At 36.7% G+C, this 22,756-nt stretch overlaps 1 protein-coding gene across 2 annotated transcripts in view; it reads right to left on the bottom strand.

The window, feature by feature from the left end:
* Window positions 1–2,324: 2,324 nt before the first annotated feature.
* The window catches only part of SMC6 (structural maintenance of chromosomes 6), a 70,668-nt gene continuing 50,236 nt past the window's right edge, over window positions 2,325–22,756 (bottom strand). Inside the window, exons 21-27 of one of the 2 annotated variants that reach the window (XM_041755421.1) lie at window positions 17,152–17,289; window positions 16,053–16,198; window positions 12,905–13,030; window positions 9,980–10,085; window positions 6,722–6,874; window positions 3,508–3,605; window positions 2,325–2,548 (exon numbers count right to left, since the gene is read on the bottom strand). In XM_041755421.1, the coding sequence (XP_041611355.1) occupies window positions 2,434–2,548; window positions 3,508–3,605; window positions 6,722–6,874; window positions 9,980–10,085; window positions 12,905–13,030; window positions 16,053–16,198; window positions 17,152–17,289 (882 nt within the window). In that variant the 3' untranslated portion in view covers window positions 2,325–2,433. Of the gene's footprint in view, window positions 2,549–3,507; window positions 3,606–6,237; window positions 6,303–6,721; window positions 6,875–9,979; window positions 10,086–12,904; window positions 13,031–16,052; window positions 16,199–17,151; window positions 17,290–22,756 lie in introns of those variants that run through there. The other variant, XM_041755422.1, reaches the window with a different exon arrangement.

Here is a 22,756-nt window from a genome sequence, read left to right as displayed (position 1 = left end):
ATAGCTTCTTACTCAGAATTGAGGCATTTTGGTCTGTAGACATTTTTGAAGACATGTGAAGGTGAAGAGGGTAGGGGCGGGGAGAAAGCAGCACTTGATGGGATGGAGAAGTGAAAATACTTAAGAAAAAAGAAGGCTGTGCCTGAATCTTTCCTGTTGATTATCAGCTTGAGTAACTCTATTATTTCTATCTTGGTTTAACTACAATTCATCACATTTGTCATTTTGAGAATGATTGTAATTTTGCCCACCTCTCCACCTCACGGACTTGAGGTGAGGTTTAGGAGTCCAAGGGAGCAATGCCTCCCAGTTCCCAGGGCATCATTACTCAGGTCAGTCCTGATGATGAACCAGGGGTCAGGGAAGCCTCTGCTTTAGCCTCTGTAGCGAGGTCGCACAATACATACACATTTAAAGTTTTATTTAAAAAATTTATTTACTAATTTTTTAAAAAACATTTTGAGAGAGTGAACGAGAGCGCACGAGGCAGGGAGAAGAGGGAGAGGAAGAAGCAGACTCTCTGCGGAGCAGGGAGCCCATACAGGGCTCAATCCCAGAACCCTTAGATCATGACCTGAGCCAAAGGCAGGTACTTAACTGACTGAGCCACCCAGGCACCCCTAAAGTTTTATTTTTAGAAGTTACACATATTTAAAGACAAAAAAATTTTTTTCTTTTATTCTAATTAATGTTACTATTATTAGGCCATTAATCGAAGGTATGTATTTTCCCTTAATGATAGTTGAAACCAAAACTTTGTGAGGCTAAAGCAATGAATAATCTTTGACTCTTAACAAAAGATGTTTGTAACTGAGGATTCTATTTCCCATTCTGTATTCAGAACCATAACTTTCAAAAACTATCACAAAGATTCAGACACTAAAATTATTTATCTAATATAAGTCTACGCATGTGGTATATTCCACATTTTTTTATTTGAAAAAAGCACATATATGTTAAAAAGTTTTGATACAAATTAGTTATAAACATAACTTTTAAAGGTCAGACTTTGCATGGTTTTAGGAGGATGTTCATTAACTTTCAGTATACATTTCCTCCTTCTGTAAATTCTTAGATTAGAAAAGCACAGATTTTTAGACTTCTCATTTACCAACTGATCTCACTTTAAGGTTAATTAGACTCTCTCCCCTCCACTAAAATAAAAAACAAAACCCAGTTTTCCTCAGTAACAACAGAAGTGCTGCTACTTTTAAAATACTGCCTTTTTTTCTTAAAATACTTCCTTTTCAATTCCATAAATATTTATCGCTAGCAATACAGGGAATGCTCCTGGAATATCCACGTCTGTCTTAAAAATTTAACACTTACCTAGTATCAAAGAGAATATAGGCAAGCAAGAGTATTACTCATGCCTTTAAAAAAAAGAAAAGTTGATAAACAGCATTTCCTACAAGATGCTATGTTTTATCATTCTAAGAAGCCCACTCTTAAACAGCTCTAAAGTCAGATGTGTCTTTGAGGTCACAGGTGTCAGCTCCCCATCAATAGGCCGGCCTCTGGCTCTGCTGGGCTTTCCTGCTCTGGAGGGAGCCTGTTTTCTTAACCCTTCTCCCCAGCTCCTCTCAGCTGAGCCAAGAGCCCTGGCCCATGAACGGAGGGGTTTTAAACCAGGCAACCATGCCACAGGTCAGGGTGTGGGGCTGTGACACAATCCCGTTGTGACATGGGTTAGACACTTAGTTGGATGGATGACGTTCAAGGACTGAGAAAGGCACTGGGTCAGGGTTGGTGGTGCTGTGGTACTCCATCAAAGTGCTGTAGAGACAGCATCCTAAATTTGAATGCAATTTAATTATTAAAAGTACAGCCCAAATCTCTAGTTGCATCTCTAATGATACAAAATGACCTGTGCAGGGATTCTGAGCAAAGGTTTAGAGTCCTGTGCAGGTCCCTCATAATTAATGAGCAAAACCAGACAGTAAATCCTCTGTAAACTGGTCCCTACCCACAGACCGCCTGTGCACCCCAACCTCTGCAATGAAGAGGTCATATTCTGGAAAATAAAACTAAATATAATCAGATGCTCAAACTTTTATTTTAATTATTACAAAATACCATAGAAATGAACCCAAACTAAACAGATATGTACATGTACATATGTACAAAATTTTACTTCTGAAAAAACAATCTATAAAAGTAGATGGTTAAAAAAAAACAAACTTAAAAAAAGATTTAAAACCAATACTATGAAATTAATTTCCTCAAAGTAAAGTAACAGTAATTTTAAATTGCTGGTTGTCGTAGGCTTCCTAGACTTATTTACATATTTTACTGGGGCCAGATATATAAAGGAGTTTCTTTTATTTTAGATTATCTTCAGTTTCATTTTATTTCATCAAATACTCCTGAATCTCTTTCCCTTTACAAATCTGGCAACATGAGGACATGGCACAGGGCACAGGGAGCTGTAGATCAACTTCGGTCTTCTTCTTCCTCTTGGCCCACAGGTCGGAAAGGCAATGTCGTCTGTCCTCTTTCAGGGTCAGACATTCGAAGAATTCTAATCAGTTTACTTGATGGAAGTGAACTAGAGGAAGCAAAATTAATTACCTAAGATTACTAGGAAATTTTCACATAAAACACATTCCAAAACTACTTCCTGAAAAGACCAATCTGCTGTATCTGATAATGTTGGATATGCTGCAATATCTGGAGTTCGAGGAGAAATACAAGTTGCAATAAAGAAATAATTTGTTTTCATTTTTAAAAATTAACTTCCGGGCAGCCCGGGTGGCTCAGTGGTTTAGCGCCACCTTTGGCCCAGGCCCTGATCCTGGAGACCCAGGATCAAGTCCTGCAAAAAAAGTGGCTGATTGAAAAAATTCAAGGTAGCCCAAAAAAACATGTTAAAAAAATTAAAATAGACTTCCTGTTAAGTGCTATGGGCTTTCAGTTTAGAAGAAAAAGAAAATGAGGAGATACCAACGATTTCTAACTGCCAGGAAGGAGTTACCTGAAAATTTCCAATCACAAACTTCAATCCCCAAAGAATCAAGTGACCACTTTAGATGCAGAATATCAACTCTGTGGGATACAATGCCTGACACCGCATAAGTAACCAGTACAGGCTGACTGACCGCAGGACAGAGGTCTTCACTTTGAAGGCCTAGTCGCAGTAAGCGGCCAGGAAAAGAGCCCAGACTAAGGAAATCATAAACTGTGTCTTTTGTCTAAACAGAATTACTAAAATTACTTTATTAGTTGTTCATGATAACCACAAAGGAGCAGAGTCAAAAGAGAAATAGTAACAAGTCAATAACCATATTCACATCGACTTGCTTCTATTATGGAAGGGAGATTAACACTAACAAAATTTTAAATCGCTAAGAAGGAAAAAATATCTTAAATCTCCTGACACAAGAACCGAGTTTTCTTTTTATTGGTGATTTATGTATCTGCATTTTAAAAATTAAGATTATAAAAGATTTATTTTCCCCTTTTATGTTCCTTGAGGTATATATTCACCAAAGAATTTTTTAAAGTTACCTCATGCTTTGAGGGGTAAGCAAGATAAACTGTCTGAAACGCTGGGAATCTGCCATCTTGAGTATCATGTCCATTGCAATCCTCCGGTTAACCATGTCCTGAAGAACAAAGGTAGGATCTCTGTTGCATCAATCATGTTCCCGGCAAAAGCAGCATTCTGCTGGCTGTTACAAACCCCGGCATTTTTATCCAAGGATCATCTACTACTTTATCTGTGATGCCAAACTATTCATATAGGGAAAGGTAATATTCAAAACTCTTGGGGAAAATAACTGAATATACCTAATCTTCCAGGTAATTTCTATAGTCAGATTATTTGTAAGTATAATTCCCTCCCTCAAAAATACTTATCAACTAAAATAACCAGCAAATATTCCAAAGACACAACTAAATGTTAGAAAATGAATATAATCTGTACAGTAATAATAACCCTCAGAAGAGTATCAAAAGTGACAACTATAAAGTTACTAAATCTCTCAAAATTTCCCTCAATTAAGGTGTTTTAAAACCTTTACCCCTACCCCATCACATTCTACAATGAACCAATTTAAATTTACAAACCAATTCCTCAATTCAATCTTTAAAATAAGTTAAACAGCATATCAGCGTATATAAAAATAATGCTTCATTAAACAGGTCTGAAACTAAATTAAACTGTGGGCTTACATTTTCCAAGTTCAAATAACAGATAAAATAAAACATCGGAGTACCTTGAAAACTCCTGAAAAGTTGAAAACGTAACTGTTTTTATAAGCATATGTTTTTAAAGTTCTATTTGAAACTTTATGCGGCAGTACAGCATGGATAAGAACACACTGTTTTGGAGGCAGACCAACATCCTGGTTATTGCTCAATGGCTTGTATTATATAAATTCTTCCCTCAGGCATATCTGTAAAGCAATCTAACGTAAAGTTAACAAAAATAATGAGAGCTTGCATAAGCAGAATGCTGTCCTTTCAAAACACTGCCCTAGGGAGGCATATCATTTAGTAACAAAGCTGTCAAACCACCAAAATGTATGTATTTGTTTCCAATTGGATTTCAGAACTTGGGTACATTTTTCTAAATAATTCCAATGGGGCAAAATGCCATCCTGATTAAGAACCTCTAAATTTCTGAAAGAGAAGGAAGTTATTCAGAATTAAATTTGACAAGTAAGATGGGTGATAAGATTGCAAAATGGCATTTTGAACAAAATTAGTGCATGGTAAGAACAACTGTCTTCTATGATTTATGAATTAGCCCTGAAACCAATCCTCAGAGGCATTTCTAACCAATTGCAACAATGGTAACATAGGGGGAAAAAAATGACACCAAAAGATTATACAGGACGCACAGGTATAAATTCCACGAAAGAGCACTCTGTAAACACTTATGGGCTAGACATTAAGTAGGTAGACATATCATCAAAAAAAAAAAAAAAAAAAAAGACAGTTGATAACTTCCAAAACGGCTATAATTTGGTGGGAGATTCAAACATGAAAAGAGAGAAATAGAGGACCACAACAAAATGAAAATGTATAAAATATGCAATAGTGACAGGTACAGAACATACAATTATATAATAAAATATTTTATAATATAAAATATAAAGATAATAGCATGAATTGGTGTAGGTTGGTGCCAAGGGAGCTCACAATCCTGCCTGGTGGTCACAAAGGCTATATAAAGATCACATCTGAACCAAGTCTGGAAAGATGAGTAAGACTGTGACACAGAGAAGAGCACAAGAGGCAGACGCATAGTGTTTGGAAAAATCACAAGTAGCTTAGGATGGCCACAAAGTGGGCAGATACTATATCATGAAGGGTCTCACAGTCACCCAAAGAATTAAACATTCATCCCAGATAAGATAATTTGCCACCACAGAGTTCTAACACGTAAGTGACCACGATCAGATTCATTTTAGAAATGTAAATCCGGCAAAATAGTGAAGGAGGGACCAAGGAAGAAGCAAGATTAAAGTCTGGGAGTCTGGACAGGAGGTGGTTATGACAGGCAGGGGCTGGGGAGACAGAGAGAAGGTATCAGGAAGGAGCAGAGACTCAGAAGGTCAGATGTGATGTGATGGGCAAGTAAAAAGGAAGGGAGGATCACAGATACATCAAAGCTCTGGCAGTGAAAGCTAACTGGGTTGGTAACAGCAATTTGCCACCAATCAAAGTAGGGGATTTAGGAGAAGGAAGAGGCTCTGAGTGGAAGACTCGCTGAGTCTGAGGTGTGGTTGTACCTTACGACATCTAACAATGGTTGGGCACAGGGGTCTGGAGTACAAGAGAGATGTCAGGATGAGACACTCAGACTTTCTGGTATCTAAATGTAGGTGGTAGTGTTGGGGACTCTGTGCATGTGTTTAGCGTGTAGGTGTAGGTAGGCTATGGTAGCCAGGAAAATCAACAACAGTATAAAAAATAAAAGAGAACCTCATACATTGAAGGGGAATGGCATTAGGGGAGGCAGCACGGAACACACTAGAACCAGAAAAGAGGAGAGAGGAAACTGGCAAGAAGACACATTATAAGAGACAGAGGATGCCAAATACTTTGGTCTCTGGTGTCAAATATGTAAAAGAATTAAAATAATGCTTAAAGTACATTGATAATCCTTGCTAAGCAAGTTTTGCCAGAGTATCATAGTCTAAACCCGGAGTATAGTGGGTTTGGGTTTAGGGAAGAACGAGGCATGAAGAACTACACAGAACGGGTAAAGGCTGGTCTGTGAGGACTCACCATGTGCCTCCATCATCCTAAGTGCATTTATAAGTCATACCTCACTGTAGCATCTCCCCATAACCCTACAAGGTAGGAGAGATGAATTATGTGATTTTATACATGAAATGAGGCCCAAAGTCCTCTGGATAAGCAGTGGCAGAGGAGGTCTGAATCCTAGGTCTGTAACTTCCAAGTCAAACTTCCTGCCCTCATGTTATATCTGCTGCTCTTTTGGTCCAAGAAAGGGTAAGGAAATGCTTACCACTGTTAACATGGAAGATGGAAATAAGCCAGGGAAGAGGTGGAAGCCCAGGATGGGGCCTGCAGGCTAGCAGGGAGAGCACTAGCTAGATTCTTAGTTCTTCCCTACTAGCTCTTAAGGACTAAAGTGTCAGGGCAGGATCCCTTGTCTTGTGGGTAAAACTAAAGAAAGAACTGCTTCCTTTCAAAATACACATTTCCAACACAACAAAAATTAGAGAATTCAAAATTTAATACCTACCATGTAGACATCAAACTCATCTAGGCACCTGAAAGGAGACTCAGCAATGGACCACAGAGAAAGAATGAAGCAAACTGTGGAAAAAGAACGTTCTCCTCCGGATAAGGCTCTCATGTCATTGAAGGCAGCTCTGTTTCCTTCTCCAGGCTGAACCTTGAATGAGTTCATAAAACACAAAGTGTAGCATAAGTCAGACTAAATTCTATAAAAAAAAGGTTGGCTAGCATTAAAAAGAATGGGTTTACAGTTAAAAAAAAATCATTAGTGATTTAATGATACAGAAATGACATGTATTTATAACAATATTAATTCTGATCCATGAACACGGGATATCTTCTCATTTATTTGTGTCTTCTTCAGTTTCCTTCATCAATATCCTACAGTTTTCAGTGTACAGATATTTCACTTCCTTGGTTAAATTTATTCCTAAGTATCTTATTATTTTTGATGCTACTGTGAATGAGATCATTTTTTTTTCTTTTTGCAAACATTGCGAAGTGCTCAGATAATCTTTTGTTACTTGAAATACAGTGACATCTAGTGGCTAAGCTACTTTAAAAGGTAATTACTGAATGTCAAAAAGACACCAGGACCAACTTAAATTTAGGGGCTCACACTGGCCAAGGAATAAACAGCAGCAGTGAATTGAAACATGTAAAATTTCTTTCAATAAACTCTCACACAATATCCTGGGGAGACATAAAATAAATCAGAAGGAATTCTATTTCATTTGGGCAAAATTCCATACACACATATATATCCATAAGATGGAAAATCAGGGCACCATCAGGTTGTCTGTCATAAAGTCCTACCATATGTGTTTTAGCAGACACACAGCTTCACATATTTTTCTCACCCACTATCTGAAAATTATGTGCCTCTCAAGTGGCATTCATTTATAAAAGGGTTATAAAAATTCTCATTTAAACATATACTGAAATTTATTTATCATCTGTAAGTCTGAATCTGTGAGACTCCAAATGAAAAAGCAACTAAGCAGTAAAAAGCCAGATGAAACCAACCAACCAACCAAACTACCCCACATAAAAGAAAGAAGAACTAAGTAACAGGATGTGGTCTTTCGCTCAAAAATTGCATTTTGTATTAATCTAATAAATGAAGCCCTCGATTAATTGTGGAGATCTAAATTTTACGCCTGATCTATTATTAACTTATAATGGGACTTTGGTCTCAGTTTCCTTATTTGTAAAACAAAGACTAGAGAACTTAAGGATTCCTAAAACACTAATATTCTTTTACTGAATAACAGAAGTGATAATGTCAGAAGGTCTAGCTTTGGTTGTCCTACACAGTTAGCTCTGGAGATAAATGATCCAAATATTTCCACTATTTTTTTTTTCATTTTTATTAGAGTATAATTCATATACAGTAAAGAATATAAAGCTTAAGTTTTCAGCTCAATTATTTGGGTAATTACTCCAAGCAAGACACAGAACATTCCTAGCATCCCAGCAGATTCCCTGTGTTCTCTCCCAGTCGTGACAAAAATCCAAATGGTAACAATGATTCTGACTCTAATCATCACCATTTAATCAGGTGAATTTTTATCAGTTTTTGAAGAGTTTTGAAGAATGGGATCGCTTTTATAAACACTTCCAGACAGGTTTCTAAAATAGTTTTTTTTTTTAATTTTTAATTTAATTTTATTTATTTATGATAGGCACACAGTGAGAGAGAGAGAGAGGCAGAGACATAGGCAGAGGGAGAAGCGGGCTCCATGCACTGGGAGCCCGACGTGGGATTCGATCCCGGGTCTCTAGAGTCGCGCCTGGGCCAAAGCAGGCGCTAAACTGCTGCGCCACCCAGGGATCCCCTCTAAAATAGTTTTATCAAATTATATGACTGCTGGCAAAGTATGAGCGTTCCAAGTGCACAGCCTCACCAACCTAAGATGTTACTGGTGTTGTTAGTTTTGGTCACACTGGTAGCAGTACAATAGTCATTTATTATGGTTTAACCTTTCTCTCTCTCTCTCTCTCTCTTTCTTTCTTTCTTTCTCTCTCTTTTTCTTCTTCTTTCTCTCTCTCTCTCTATTTCTTTTGAGAGGGAGAGAGAGAGAAAGAAAGAGAGCCTATGGCAGGGCTCAATTCCACAACCTATGAGATCGTAACCTGAGCCAAAATCATAAGTCAGATGCTTAACCGACTGAATCCATCCAGGTGCCCCAAATTCGTATTTTTCTGACAAATAATGATACTGAGTACTTTTTCAGGTACTTACTCATTACTTGGATACTTATAAAGTTCCCCCTTAAGCGCTCTGATCATTTCTAAATGTACTGTCATTCTTTTTCTTAATTATTATTCTTAAAAAATGTATATGAGGTTTATTAGGTATGTATATGTGCTGTAAATTATTATTTATTCTAAGTATTAAAATGAAGTGGCAACTAGGGATACCATAAACATTTATGCCAATTAGGGACATCTGGGTGGCTCAGTGGTTGAGCGTCTACCTTGGCTCAGGTCGTGATCCTGGGGTCCTGGGATGGAGTCCCACATTGGGCTCTCTGCAGGGAGCCTGTTTCTCCCTCTGCATATGTCTCTGCCCCTCTCTCTGTGTCTCTCATGAATAAAGAAATAAAATTAAAAAAAATCTATAGCAACTAAGAGTAATAAGCAATTACTTAAGAATTTCGCCCCGGTTATGAAAGTGGGTGGTTGCTCTTGACCTCCTGACTACATAACTTTTAATACTATCTCCCATATTCCCTCTTTCAATGCATGTGACTATTAAAAGAATACACAGTCTCCACAAAGTTGAATGTAGTGGCTTTGTTTATTCAAAAGAGGCTGGATCTACAGACACCATTAGAAATAAATGCAAAGACAATTACCTGGGTTAGAACATGCTTCAGAGAAATCCTTTCTTCATTTTTTTAGTGACTTTCAGAGTATACGGACTTCCTATAATATCCCACATAATTTAAAATGCTACATAAATTTAAACAAGAAATCCGTGGAGTGAAAAGAGGGTAAACATTTGTCACTGAAAACAAAATTCCTAATTACCTTCACAGTGGCTGTCTGAGGTCGAGATAGGGGAGAGGTACGAAGGCAGCGTTAGCCAGTGAGGTCAACCTAATATTCAACACTCTGACCAACACTATCCTTAGCTTACAAGTAAGTTCTTTTGTTTTCCAAACACAACAGATTAAAGCTTATCAATGTATCATCAAAGGAAATACAGCAGCTAATCCTCCTAATAATTAGCAATATGTAGAGTTAAGATACTTACCGATATGCTAAGAGTTTCATTCTTGTGGTCAAAGTTCATTTTTCCACAATAGGCCCGCTGAGACAGTAAGTTGTCAAAGTACAACTTGCATCGTAAAGTCAGACACCTTGAAATGAAGACATGGGGCACATTAAACTGTGTATATTCAGCATGATCTTTGAGCCAGCATGGAGGGCCAGACAGAAATATAACAAAATGTTAACTCTGGCTGCTTATTTAACAGGTAGGATTGTTAAGATTTTCCCCCTCGTCTTTGTATTTTATTTGTGTTCCCACATTTTTACCACTTCATTTCCTTTTATAATCAACAAACACTAAAGAATGCATAAAGATGCTATCCCACACTTAATATCTTCTATTACATTACAGCCAATCCATAGGAATACATCAATCATTCAAGCAATTCGTATGAGGCATCACCCTAATATAGAAGACATAAATCTTGTCCTAGAGAGATGAAACTCTAGTACTGTTAAGATAATAAATAAATGGCCTATTCATTTGCATATCACTTCTCGACTTATGGAGACATTCAGGGTGAGGGCAACCTCTTAATCGTTCTGTACCTAGAATACCTTATCCACCGCCTGGCACAATGCAAACTCCATTTATCACACGGCATTCCACTGTAGGGAAGACCTTTCCTTTCCTCCTCAATTATTTATGTACTTATTCACTTTCCTATGTATCAGGATGGAGTCACAGATTCTTCATTTTCTCCACAGAGTTACCATCCGTTCCTATCCTCAAATGGGCCCAGGTCTGGCCAGTGGGAGCCTCCTGTGTCCTTGGAGCATGACTGTTTCTTCTGAGTACTCTTTATTTTCTGGCACAGCAAGAGGCTCCTCTGTACCTTCTCTGCCCAGCTCCGGAACCAGCCATTTCTCCAAGGAGGGAATGGTATTTAGAAAATAAGATCCAAATGAGAGGAGACTTGGTATTTTCTTAACATCTTTGCTTTTTAATGAGCCTAAGGTTCATTTCTTCAGAGTAATTATCATTTTCTTATTATCCCCCTAATTCCCTTGCTAAACTACATTAAATCTCCACCCCAGAAAATCTGATAGCTGAGTTTTCTTTTGTGACACAGCAACCATAGCTAGCTGGTCAGAATTTTCTGTTAACTTTTCTTTCTTTCACTACTGGTAAGTATTCTTCAATTGCTTCCAGACATGAGATGTCTAAGACTGTGCTCATAAGATGGCAAGGTTCTCCAGTGTAAAGAGATAAACGATTTTAAGAATTTGATCATTCTCATTCTACTCCTAAGACTGGGTAAAGAAGATAGAATAGATCAGTGGTGAAGAAACATATCAAGATAATAAACTGGAAGACAAATACTTTTACAGAAAATATTCTGAATATAAATTTTCTGGATAACAGTATAAAAAAAATCCTACTGCTTCTGAAAAAGATGTAGAAATGGGCATTGGATTTATTTACTCTCAGCCTGACACAGCCAAAAGACTGGTCAAAATAAATGCAACAAGTTTTCAGACTGACATTGAACAGTAGAGGCAATTCCAGTCAAAATGATCTCTGAAATACAGGAAACAAATAAATTGAGCCTTCCAGATGTCCCACATCACTAATTTCAGAAAGAGTAAAGGGGAGTGGAAATGCAGGTGGAGCCTGCAGGTCTCCCTGTTGAAGACAGAGCTGGGGGAAGGTAAAGTGCTCAGTTCTCAAAGCCTAGAGATGGGGGCACAGAGAACTCTAGAAGACTGACACAGGGAACCATTCTCTCTGTATTTGTGAGACCGGGGCAAGAAACATCCCAAAGCAGCAGAAGCAATCCCCATAGGTCACCCAGAGCCAGGAATACCCCCAGGTCTCAGCAAAAGCCTTCTAACTCCCAAGGTATCAGTGGAGTACCCCCAAAGAACACTGCTTCACAGGTAGGAAAGGGCTGGTCCTGGATCAGCTGCTCAGGTCCCACTGCGTGAAACTTACAAGCAGTCTCAAAAGGATAAAAATAAATCCTATTTAAGTGAAGTTCTAATAACACACTTACAAAACTGAAGCACACATTTCAAATATTGACCTATAGTTTAGTTAAGGAATATGGCCAAAAATGCAAAGCCTGTTTTTCTTTATGGAATTACCTCAATTTCCTCAAACATACTAGATATATTTTTAAAATTCTATAGTCTCAGGATTATAGAGTTTTGGGTATAAAGACAGGTGAACAGCAGGTCACGAGGGAATGCCACTGTGGAAAACAGAGGTTAAATGCAAAGACTAGGACTGCCTTGAATCCAAGTAGGTCAAGGTCTATCCTTACCCATAAACTGACCTCTGGTTTATTTCTGTTGTTTGTGATTTTCACTGGGATCCATCTATTCCTGAGAGTATGAATATTTCTGGGTATATTAATAATATCCAGTTTCTCTGACCTTGTGTTCATTCTTTCAACCCATATATATCAACTTTTTACTATATTCCAGGCACAGTAGTAGGTATTGGACACACAGCAGTAAACAAATCAGAGTCTACATCCATGGAGCCACACTATTCCATCAGATCATAAACTGAGATACTACCTCAACAGGTCCTATCAAATACTTGTATCCCTTAAGAACCTGCAATGTCTATGAGTGAAATAGGCTGTTTCAAAGCCAGTGAGCATCCATTCAATGGACCTATGTAAGCAGAGGTTGAATAGCCCTGAGTTACCTAGTAAAGGTACCTAATGGAGTGGAAAAATTGGATAAGCTTGTTTCAAAAGTCTCTTCCAATCTAGTATTCTCTGATTAAATGACAGGACCCTAAGTACTGACCAATAAAGGAAACACTGGCAGTTTCTTCATTAACTGAGTCGTGTAAAGTTCTTTCAATTTAATTTTATTATTTATAAGAGGTAATGTGAAAACAAAGAAAATATGAAAATGTAAAATATGTAATAATGTTTTTAAATGCACTTACCTTCTAAATTGTTGATATGTTTTATATCTATGAGTCATTATTTCTTCCAGCAATTTAATAAACCTTTTTAAAGTCCTGACTTTATTATCCAGATCAAGATAGGTTTCTCTTGCTTCTTGATACTGCCTGTTTTATGAAAAAAATATTAAGTCAATAAGTGCCATTCAAAGAAACATAAAGATAAGTAAAATCTCAAATATATTTAATGGGGAAGAAGGAAGAGTGCAGGGAGTGCCAAGGGGCCCAGGAATAGCAGGTTGTCCTGTCTCCAGGCCAACTATACTCCCAGAATGAGCATCTGCTGCCTTGAAGGGGAAGCCCTGTACACAGACAGGGCTGGGCAGGAAAAGTCCAGGCCCTGGAGAAGGCAGAGGAAAGACATGAGGAAAGAGCCCAGGTGGGGGCCGGAACGGCAGATCTTAGAAAATGCCAGCAAATACCACCTTCTGAAAGTGAAGGGATCACACTGGAAGGCAAGAAATGTTTCCCTTAGTGACAGATGCCAGTGCAGGAACACAGGGTGAGCACTAGGATCTGCCAATCCCAGCCTGAACAAGTCTAGGTCAAAGAGGCAAAGAAGGCAGGGCCACTTGAAAGTGCTATTACAGAGGGCAACTGCTCACTAGTGTAGCAAGAGAGAGAAGATTCCTGAGCGAGTCTGAAAAGCAACCTTGGCCAAGGCTCTACAGCTGCCCACCCCAAGCTCATTCAAATGCCCAGTCCAGGAAAATCCAAGTAGAAAATGAGTAACAGAAAAGGCACCAGTACAGTTATCCACACACAGATATTAATAGAAACAGGCTTGGGAAACAACAGCACAACACAACCAACAGACAAAGAAAACGCATTAGAACAATGTGGTTACAAAGCCGATGAAAACTATACCTGAAAATGATGAATTAAAAGAGAAAAGAACAAGACTTAAAGCTACCCAGAAGACACACCACAAAACAGAAATAAAAGAACTGAAAGAATAGATAAATCAAAGAACTCAGAGAACAGACAGGACAGACAGGTAAACAACAGGTGATAACCAGGTGAGAGGAGGTGGAAAGTGGGAACCTACAGAACTCAAGCTGGGGGGAGGGAGTTAGACAAAAAAACAACAAAGATAAGACAAAATGAGGAGATGATGCACAGGGCAAAAGAGACAGTGCAGAAAACACTGGTAGACAAAGAGATCAGAATCAAGAAAAACAAAACAAAACAAAACAAAACAAAACAAAAAAACGGGGGAAAAGATAACATGGTTAGACAAAGTAACAGAAGACAAAGGACATACAATGTGTGCAACAAAGGCCTAGGCAAAACCAACAACAGCACAAAAAATATTTAAAAACAAAATACAAAAAAGAAATTTTAAGAAATAAGGTAAATCTAGAGATTAAAATAACACAGTGTACCCCAAAGAAAGGATTACAGAATCTGACATTCTGGACAAGTTACAGCACTTGTAAACAGAAAGGAGAAAAAGAATGTTCTATCAGGTTGAACTATCCCTTCCAATTCAAAAGCTACAAATCATTTTGAACATGCAAAAACAAAACACATTACTTCACATGGCCATTCTTAGGGAAGCAATTAATTATAAGACAACAAAATTTCAAATAGCCTTTTGGAAAAATATAAAATATACGTTTCACACCAAAAATACAGGAAAATGAAGAAGTACACAAAAAGTTCACAGAAAAAGATATAAATGGTCCTTAAGGCATGAAAAGATGTTCAGACTCAAAATAAGTAAATGGAAATTAAAATTACATTGTGTTTTTTTTTTTTTTAAAGGAAATCTACCCATTGGCAAAAAGAATCTAAGGTTATCACACACTGTTTAGGCTGAGGGGAAACAAGCCCTCAGACACACTGCCCTTAGGAATGCAAATAAGCACAGTCCCTAGAAAGGAGTTTTCCAAAATGGATTCAATCCTATTAAAACACCCTGATTATACAGTAAGACACGTACAAAATTATTTACTGTGCACCACCATTTATAACAGCAAGGGATGAGATTAAAATTCGACTATCCATCAGTAGATGATTCAATACCACGTAATTGTAAAAAGCAATGAGAAAATACCTATGTACTGATATAAAAAGATCTCCACAATAGATCATTAAATCAAAGAAAGCAATCTGTAACAGTTTATTTACTGTGCTACCTCTTGTATCTGGCAAGAATGAAAAGTAACATATGCTCATATTACTTTCCATTTATATAAACAGTTAAAGTATATTTAATAAATTTAACTAGGTAAAAAGAGAAAAGTGGCAGAGATGAAACTGGAAATAGCCACCTTTCATGGTGTGCCCCTTTATACTGAATTTAAAACATGGGAGGTAATGCCCTGTCGGGTCCTCATTTCCAAGAAAAGATGGAATAATACAGGACGTGCCACAAAGGGCCCCTAAGTGGTGCAACCCAGGGCAAGACAATTAAGAAGTTGTTATTCATTTGGGACAGTGTTGAGGCCACCATGTCAGGGTCACTGCCAGGGCAGTGTCTTAGATGGCTGTTTGCTGCTCAAGCTGTGTGTGAGACTACAGGGCTGTGCAAACCATTCTATTCATAGCAGGGCAGCTGGGCACAGTTCTCAGGAAGCACCACATGACCCAACACCCTCAGCCTGATGTGCCCCTTGACCTCCAGTAAAGCTGGTGGAAGGAGTCAAGTCCCTAAGGACTGAAGAAAAAATGTTCACTGGAAAAAAAAATAAATTGGAGATTAAACTTTACATTTTTAATTTTGTGTTTTTGTTTTTTCTTTTTAACTTATTCTTTTATTTAAATTCAATTAATTAATATATAGTGTATTATTATTGGTGTCAAAGGTAGATGTCAGCAATTCATCAGGCTTATATAACACCCAGTGTTCATTACATCACATGCCTTCCTTCATGCCCATCACCCAGTTACCCCACCCTTCAAACCCCTCCCCACCAGTGATCCTCAGTTTGTTTCCTATGATTTAAAAGTCTCTTATGGTTTGTGGAGATTTTACTTAAAAAACTTATTTATTTTAAAGAAAAACTTCTCTTACTACATTTGTGTTTCTTCCCATTTTTTTAAGAATATAATTTTTTTAAGAATATAATTTTATGTCTTAATAATATATATGAAGAATGAAGCAGAAAAGCTACCAACCACTTACCTCATTATTTCCTCTCGATCACCATGACTAGCATGTTCTGCTTGTATCTTTTGTCTTAATCTATTAATTTCTTTGTCCAGAATTGACGCCGATTTTTTTACTTCTATCCGTTCTGGGCAGATTTGTCTTGCTTGTGACATTTTCTCCTAAGGTTGTAGATGTTTAATATCTTTAAAAATATAGTAATTCACTGGATTACTTGTGCCCACAAATGCACAGTAAAATCCTGAGCTTAGGATCAGAATTTTACAGGTATTTTAATAGCTTGTTATTTCTTTAAGCCTTATGTTGAGAAGAGAATCTAGACTCTTTATACAAATCTTCAAGAGGAAACTGCATTACTATGCACGACTTTAGTAATTTCTAATATCTCCCTATCTTCCTAGTGAAACAGACTTCAAGTGGTAGTTATGGAAAGTGTGGCATTTTTCGTAACTGAGGTCAGACAGTTTTCTGTATTTTAGGATGGCCTCTGAACATCAAATAGTACTGAAAATACAAACAAAAAGACCCTCATATTCATAAAATATTTAAAAACTCCAAGTACCTTTACACATAGTACTTATTTTATATTTGTAACATTTCATATAAGTCATAAGCAAGTGAGACAAGCAATCAGAGTTAAAGTTATTTTCCTAAGAAAAGTTGGAATCTACCTCTTCTGGTTAGACCAAGTTTGCCTCTTCAGTGTTATCTAAAGACAGGGCTGCTGCTAACAGCTGCTAACAAGGGTGTGTGGTAGTATGCAGGAGCTGAATTCCAGCCCAGTCTATACCCATGCTACTCAGAGGAAGGGGTGCCTTTTTCCGAAATAAAGTTCCATCTATTTGGCACGCTGGGCATATAAGGAGCTAAAAGTAGCTGAGAGCAAGTGTCACTTTCCAAATCCCTCAGAGACATGAGATTAGACCTGCTGTGTGAGCTAAAGCCTTCTCCATGGTGGGTGGTTTCGTTGATTCACTGAAACAACTATCATTCTATACCAAATGGATATTCATCAGACCCCGTGTCTGTGTTTGAAAACCCGACATTAAGGAAAACACTTTAACAGCCATGACTGAGTTTGTAAACAAAACACAAAAGAAAAATGCTGGATAACCTCTAGTTCTTTTTCTTTCATATCCAGTTCTCGTTTCTTTTTATTTAAAGTATCCAAGTGTTCTTTCTGTTTTTCCTCATAATGCCGCTTTCCTCGTTTTTGGTTATCCACTTCAGAATCAGCAAGGTTTAATTCATCCTGTTTGAAAAAAGCCAAAATAATCTATATAGAAAAGTTGTTTAAAAAAAATTACCAGCATAGATATAAAACTGACAACTTAACAAGTGGACAGGGTTACGATGCTTCCAGAGGCAAGTGTTAGAGCTCATATCCAAGTGTATGAATGGAAGTGAGGGGTTTCAACAAATTAAGTCACATTATTATATTCAAATCCTATCATGAAGTCTCCATATATTATGTTGCTTACAACTCTACTTTGGTAAACAAGGTAGTTTTATGGAGAGCCACATCAACCTGAACAGACTTAAAAGAACTCAAGTGCTGAATATTTACAGAGGTGATCTGTTTGTTTTTTTTTTTTTAAGAAGGTGAGTCAGGGTGAAAGAGAAAAGGATGCAAAAAATTTATCACTGACATGTTTAGTCATCATTCTGGAAGTATAACCTCATATTTTAGCACAAAACCTAATTGTAAAGAAGCTATCCCAAGATCACCTTAAAAATAAATAGTAGTGGAGTATGATAAGGTAAAGATGCATATTATAATGCACAGCAACCACTAGAAAAAGAAAAGAGTTATGGCCTAAAAACTAGAAGAAATTTTAAAAAGGAACACTCATAATTACTAGTCTAATCCTATTAAGAGAGGAAATAGGAACAGAACAATGAAAAAACAAATAGCAGCAATTACTTTTAAGATTAAATGCTTTCTTTTTAAGACCAAGTACAAGGCAAGGATGTCTAGTCCCGTTCTACTGAACACTGCACTGCAGACCCAGGTCACTTCAATTAAAATATAAAAAGGAAATAAAAAGCATAAATATCAGAAAAGAAGAGTAAAACCACATTTAAAAAAAGAGATGATTGGAGTGTCTGGGGTGGCTCAGTCAGTTGAGTGTCTGACTCTTGGTTTTAGCTCAGGTCATGATCTCAAGGTTATGGGATTGAGCCCATGGGGAGCTCTGTGCTGAACGTGGAGCCTGCTGGGATTTTCTCTCCCTCTCTCTCTGCCCTACCCACCCCATACATAAATAAGTAAAATCTTAAAAAAAAAAAAAAGATTATTTATGAAGAAATTTTAAAGGAAAAGCTTTTAAATTAATAAGTCAGAAAACTCACTGGATACCAAGCCAAAACAAAAATCGGTAATATTTCTACATGCAAGGAATAATTCAAAAATTAATTAACATCTGTAACATTCACTATAGCATCCAAAACGTCAAACACACACCCAGAATACACAATGAACGCTTTAAAAGTCAACAAGAAAGACATATAACACAAGTAAAAAAAGGGCAAAGATTTGATCAGACATTTATCCAAAGAGGATACACACAGGAGCGATAAGAACATGATAATTTGCTCAACAAAATTAGACATAAGGAAAATGAAGAATCACAACAAAGAATCAAAACCATAAAACCACAACAAGAATCAAAACAAAAACAAGAATATTTCACACTTAAGCAGCTTGCCTGGGTGGCTCAGTCTGCCTTTGGCTGAGGTCATGATCCCAGGGTTCTGGGATTAAGCCTCACATGGGGCTCCCTACTCAGCAGGGAGTCTGCTTCTCCCTCTCTCTCTCTCTCTCTCTCTCTCTCTCTCTGACTAACCCTTGCTCGTGCTCTCTGTCACTATCTCTCTCAAATAAATAAAGTTTCTTAAAAAAAAAAGAACACTTCACACTTAACAATATGGTTAAAATAGAAAAGGCATACAATAACAAGTGCTAGTTGGCAAGGATGAGGAGAAACTGGGACACTCAGACATTGGTGATGGGAATTTGTAAAGCAGTATACTTTTGAAAACAGTTTAAAAGTTTCTCAAAACACAGCCTTAGCATGTAACCTAACAATTCTACTCCTGGGTATTTATCCAAGAGGAAAAAAACATGTACATGAATGTTCATAGTAGCAGTACTCAAAGGGCCAGCAATTGATGGATAAATAAAATGTGATACACAATGGCGTATTACTAGGCAATACAAAGTTACAAACTACTGATATATGCTACAACAGGGATGAATGTTGAAAACATACTCAATAAAAGAGGTCAGTCACAAAAGACCATATATTGTATGATTCCACTGACATGAAATGTCAAGAATAGGCAAATCTATAGAAACAGAAGTAGTGGTTGCCAAGTGGCTGTACAGAATACAAATCCTGAATATATTTTTAGATGTACATAGAAACATTTCTTTTGAGTAAGTGTGAATGGTGTTGTAGTTTTAATTTCAATATCCATTTATTGCTAGTGTATAAAAATGTAATTTTTAACATCTTTTTAAAATTTTTTTTATTTTTTAAAATTTTATTTATTTATTCATGAGAGACACACAGAGAGAGAGGCACAGACACAGGCAAAGGGAGAAGCAGGCTCCATGCAGGGAGCCTGACATGGGACTCGATCCCGGGTCTCCAGGATCAAGCCCTGGGCTGAGGGCGGCGCTAAACCGCTGAGCCACCCGGGCTGCCCTAAAAATGTAATTGATATGTGGTATGTTTATCTTGTATTCTGTAACTTTGCTGAACTTGTTAGTTCTAGGAGTTTTCTTGTAGATTCCTTGAGGTTTTTTTCTAAGTAGACACGGCATATCAAAGAGTTTTATTTCTTCTTTTACAACCTATATATCTATTATTTCCTTTTCTTACCATATTGCACTGGTTAGAACTTCCAATACTAACTACATTGAGTAAATGTAGTGAGACAAGCATTTTTACCTTCTTCATGTTAACGAGGTTGTTCCTGGTCTTTAAAATGTTGAGGAAATTCCTCTTTATTTCTATTTTTCTGAGGCTTTAAAAAAAAACCACGAATGGGTGAATATTATCAGATATTTTCTCTGTACTAATTGATATATGATTTCTCCTCTTCAGCCTATTAATACAGTGAAAAGAGTCTTGCATCTCCAGAATAAGTAAACCTGGTGGTCACTGTGAATAATGTATAAAAAGGATATGCATTTTATATAGTCCTTTTTTTTTCTTAAAATATTTTATTTATTTAAGTTTTCCTTAATCTGAAAATGTTTCAGTTTTTCTTTCACTCCTGAAAGATAACTTATGCTGGAATTAGCTTATAGTTTGGCTGGTCTCTTCTTCCAGCACTGAAAAATTGTGTTACTTCCATGTGGTCTCTATGATTTCTGATAGAAACTGGCTATCATTCAAATAGTTCCTCCCCACCCCCCCATATAGGTAAGTTTTGTGTGTGTGTGTGTGTGTGTGTGTGTGTGTGTGTGTGTGCTTTTAAGACTTTGTCTTTAACTTTTAGAAGTTTGACTATGATGTGTCTTATTGTGGATTATTTGGGTTTATCCTGTTTGGAGTTTACTCCCTTCCTTAATCTGTAAGTTCAGACTTTTTGCCAAATTTGAGAAGGGTACAGCTATTATTTCTTGGAGTATTGTTTTAGCCCTGTCCTCTTTCTCTTCTCTTTTGGGGACTCCAACAATGCAAATGTCATTATCTTTGGTTATATAGTCTAAAACAGATTCTTAAAGTGTTATTCATTTTTCACACTTTTTTCCTTTGGTTTGGTTTAGTCTACTTTCTGTTGTTCAGATTTATAAGGAAAAATTATGAACTACTACATGTTTAATATATGTGATAAACTTCAATGAGACAATATCCCTAGCTAGAAAACTTAAGATGCTCAGAATCAACTAAAGAAATTGAATTCATAAAGAAACTACAGGCTACCAAGAAAATTACAGGTCAAGATAGCTTTGCTGGTAAATTTATTAAATATAAAAAAAAATAATTCCAAACCTGCAAAAACTTTCAGAAAAGGGAAGGGAAAATACTTCCAAACTTACTTTGTAAGGCCAATATAGCCGTAATTTAAAAAAAAAAAAAAAAAAATCAAACACATCACAAGAGAATCAAAAGACTAATGAATAAACATGGGTCAGAAATCTTGAAGAGGATGTCATATATATAAATATAACACACACATATGATAGAATGTTAGCCATAATAAAGAAATACTGCCATTTGCTACAACATGGATGGAGCTAGAGAGTATTATCCTCAGCAAAATAAATCAGAGAAAGACAGATACTATATGATTTTACTCAAAAGTGGGATTCAAGAAACAAATGAACAAAGGGGGAAAAAAAGAGGTAAATCAAGAAACAGACTCTGAACTGCAGAGAACAAACTGATGGTTATCAGAAGGGAGGTGTGTGTGTGGATGGGCAAAATAGAGGTGGGGATTAAGAAGTGCACTTGTGATGAGCACAGGGTATTGTATCAAATGTTGAATCATGATATTTTACACCCAAAATGAATCTTGCACTGTATGTTAATGAACTGGAATTCAAATAAAAATCTAAAAAAATATTTACCAAAAATCTGATAGATTTAAGAACCACAAAAAGAAAGTTTAGACTAGTAGACAGTTTGTTCATTTAGTCTGATATACAGAGACTTGCACACTAATGATTAGGGCAGCTTTATTTGTAATAGCCCCCAAACTGAAAATCCCTAAGTCCATCAATAGATAAATGAATAAACAAACTGTGATGTATTAAATACAATAGAATGCTACCCAGCAATAAAATGAATTACTGATTCAAGTAAAAATATGGATGAATATCATAATCAAAAAGAATAACTTTTATTCTATTCACTTTCAAAATATAGTGTAGACACTATGTTCTAAACAATGTGTTAGGTTCTGAAAAAGGTCAAATCAAAAACATTAAGAGTATATAATGTGTGATTCCATTACACATAATTCTAGAAAGTATGTAGACTATAGAAATAGCAAGCAGATTGGTAATTGGGGACAAGGGGCAGAGGTGAGAGAGAGAGATTACAAAAGGGACATGGTGAAACTTTTGAGTGTGAAGAACAGGTCCCATTCTCTGTGGTTTCACAGGTTATACATGTCAAAACTTATCAAACCGTACACTTACATATATTCACTATACATCAATTATATTTCAATAAAACTGTTTTTAAAAGTCTCCTGATCTAAGGACCACCAAATTAAATTTATTGTTTGTCGGTTTGTTTTTTGGGGCTTACCACTGATCATACATACTGTGATGATCATGGTCAACCTCAAGAGTTACAGTCAGAAACAGAGAAAGAAACAAACACCAACCAAAACAGCATCAAGAAAGACAGAACATTTGGAAGTATCCCCAAAGGAATACTTTCATTATGTGAAGTAGCTAAAAACTGAAAACGTTTACCTCATATAACATGGGATGTAGGCTATCTTCTATCCTAAGAATACAATTTATTGCATCTTGTTCACACTGCTAAAAATAACTATCCCCCATGGTTAATGTGTGATTATAAAAGAGTTCAATTAAAACTAAAAACACTGTTACATGGAAAAATAGAGAAAAGCTGTTCTTTTACCTCAAACAGAATTTTTAAAATGGGTGCAACTGATGTAATACGAGACATTACAATGAAACAGGATGGTTGAACACTGAGTTTTCGAATCATTTGTGGTAGGAACTCTCA

This window comes from Vulpes lagopus, chromosome 5 (assembly GCF_018345385.1).
Source record: "Vulpes lagopus strain Blue_001 chromosome 5, ASM1834538v1, whole genome shotgun sequence".
In the NCBI taxonomy this organism is placed as follows: Eukaryota; Metazoa; Chordata; class Mammalia; order Carnivora; family Canidae; genus Vulpes; species Vulpes lagopus.
Note: the sequence above shows the minus strand (reverse complement) of the source record. Positions and strands in the feature narration are given on the sequence as shown.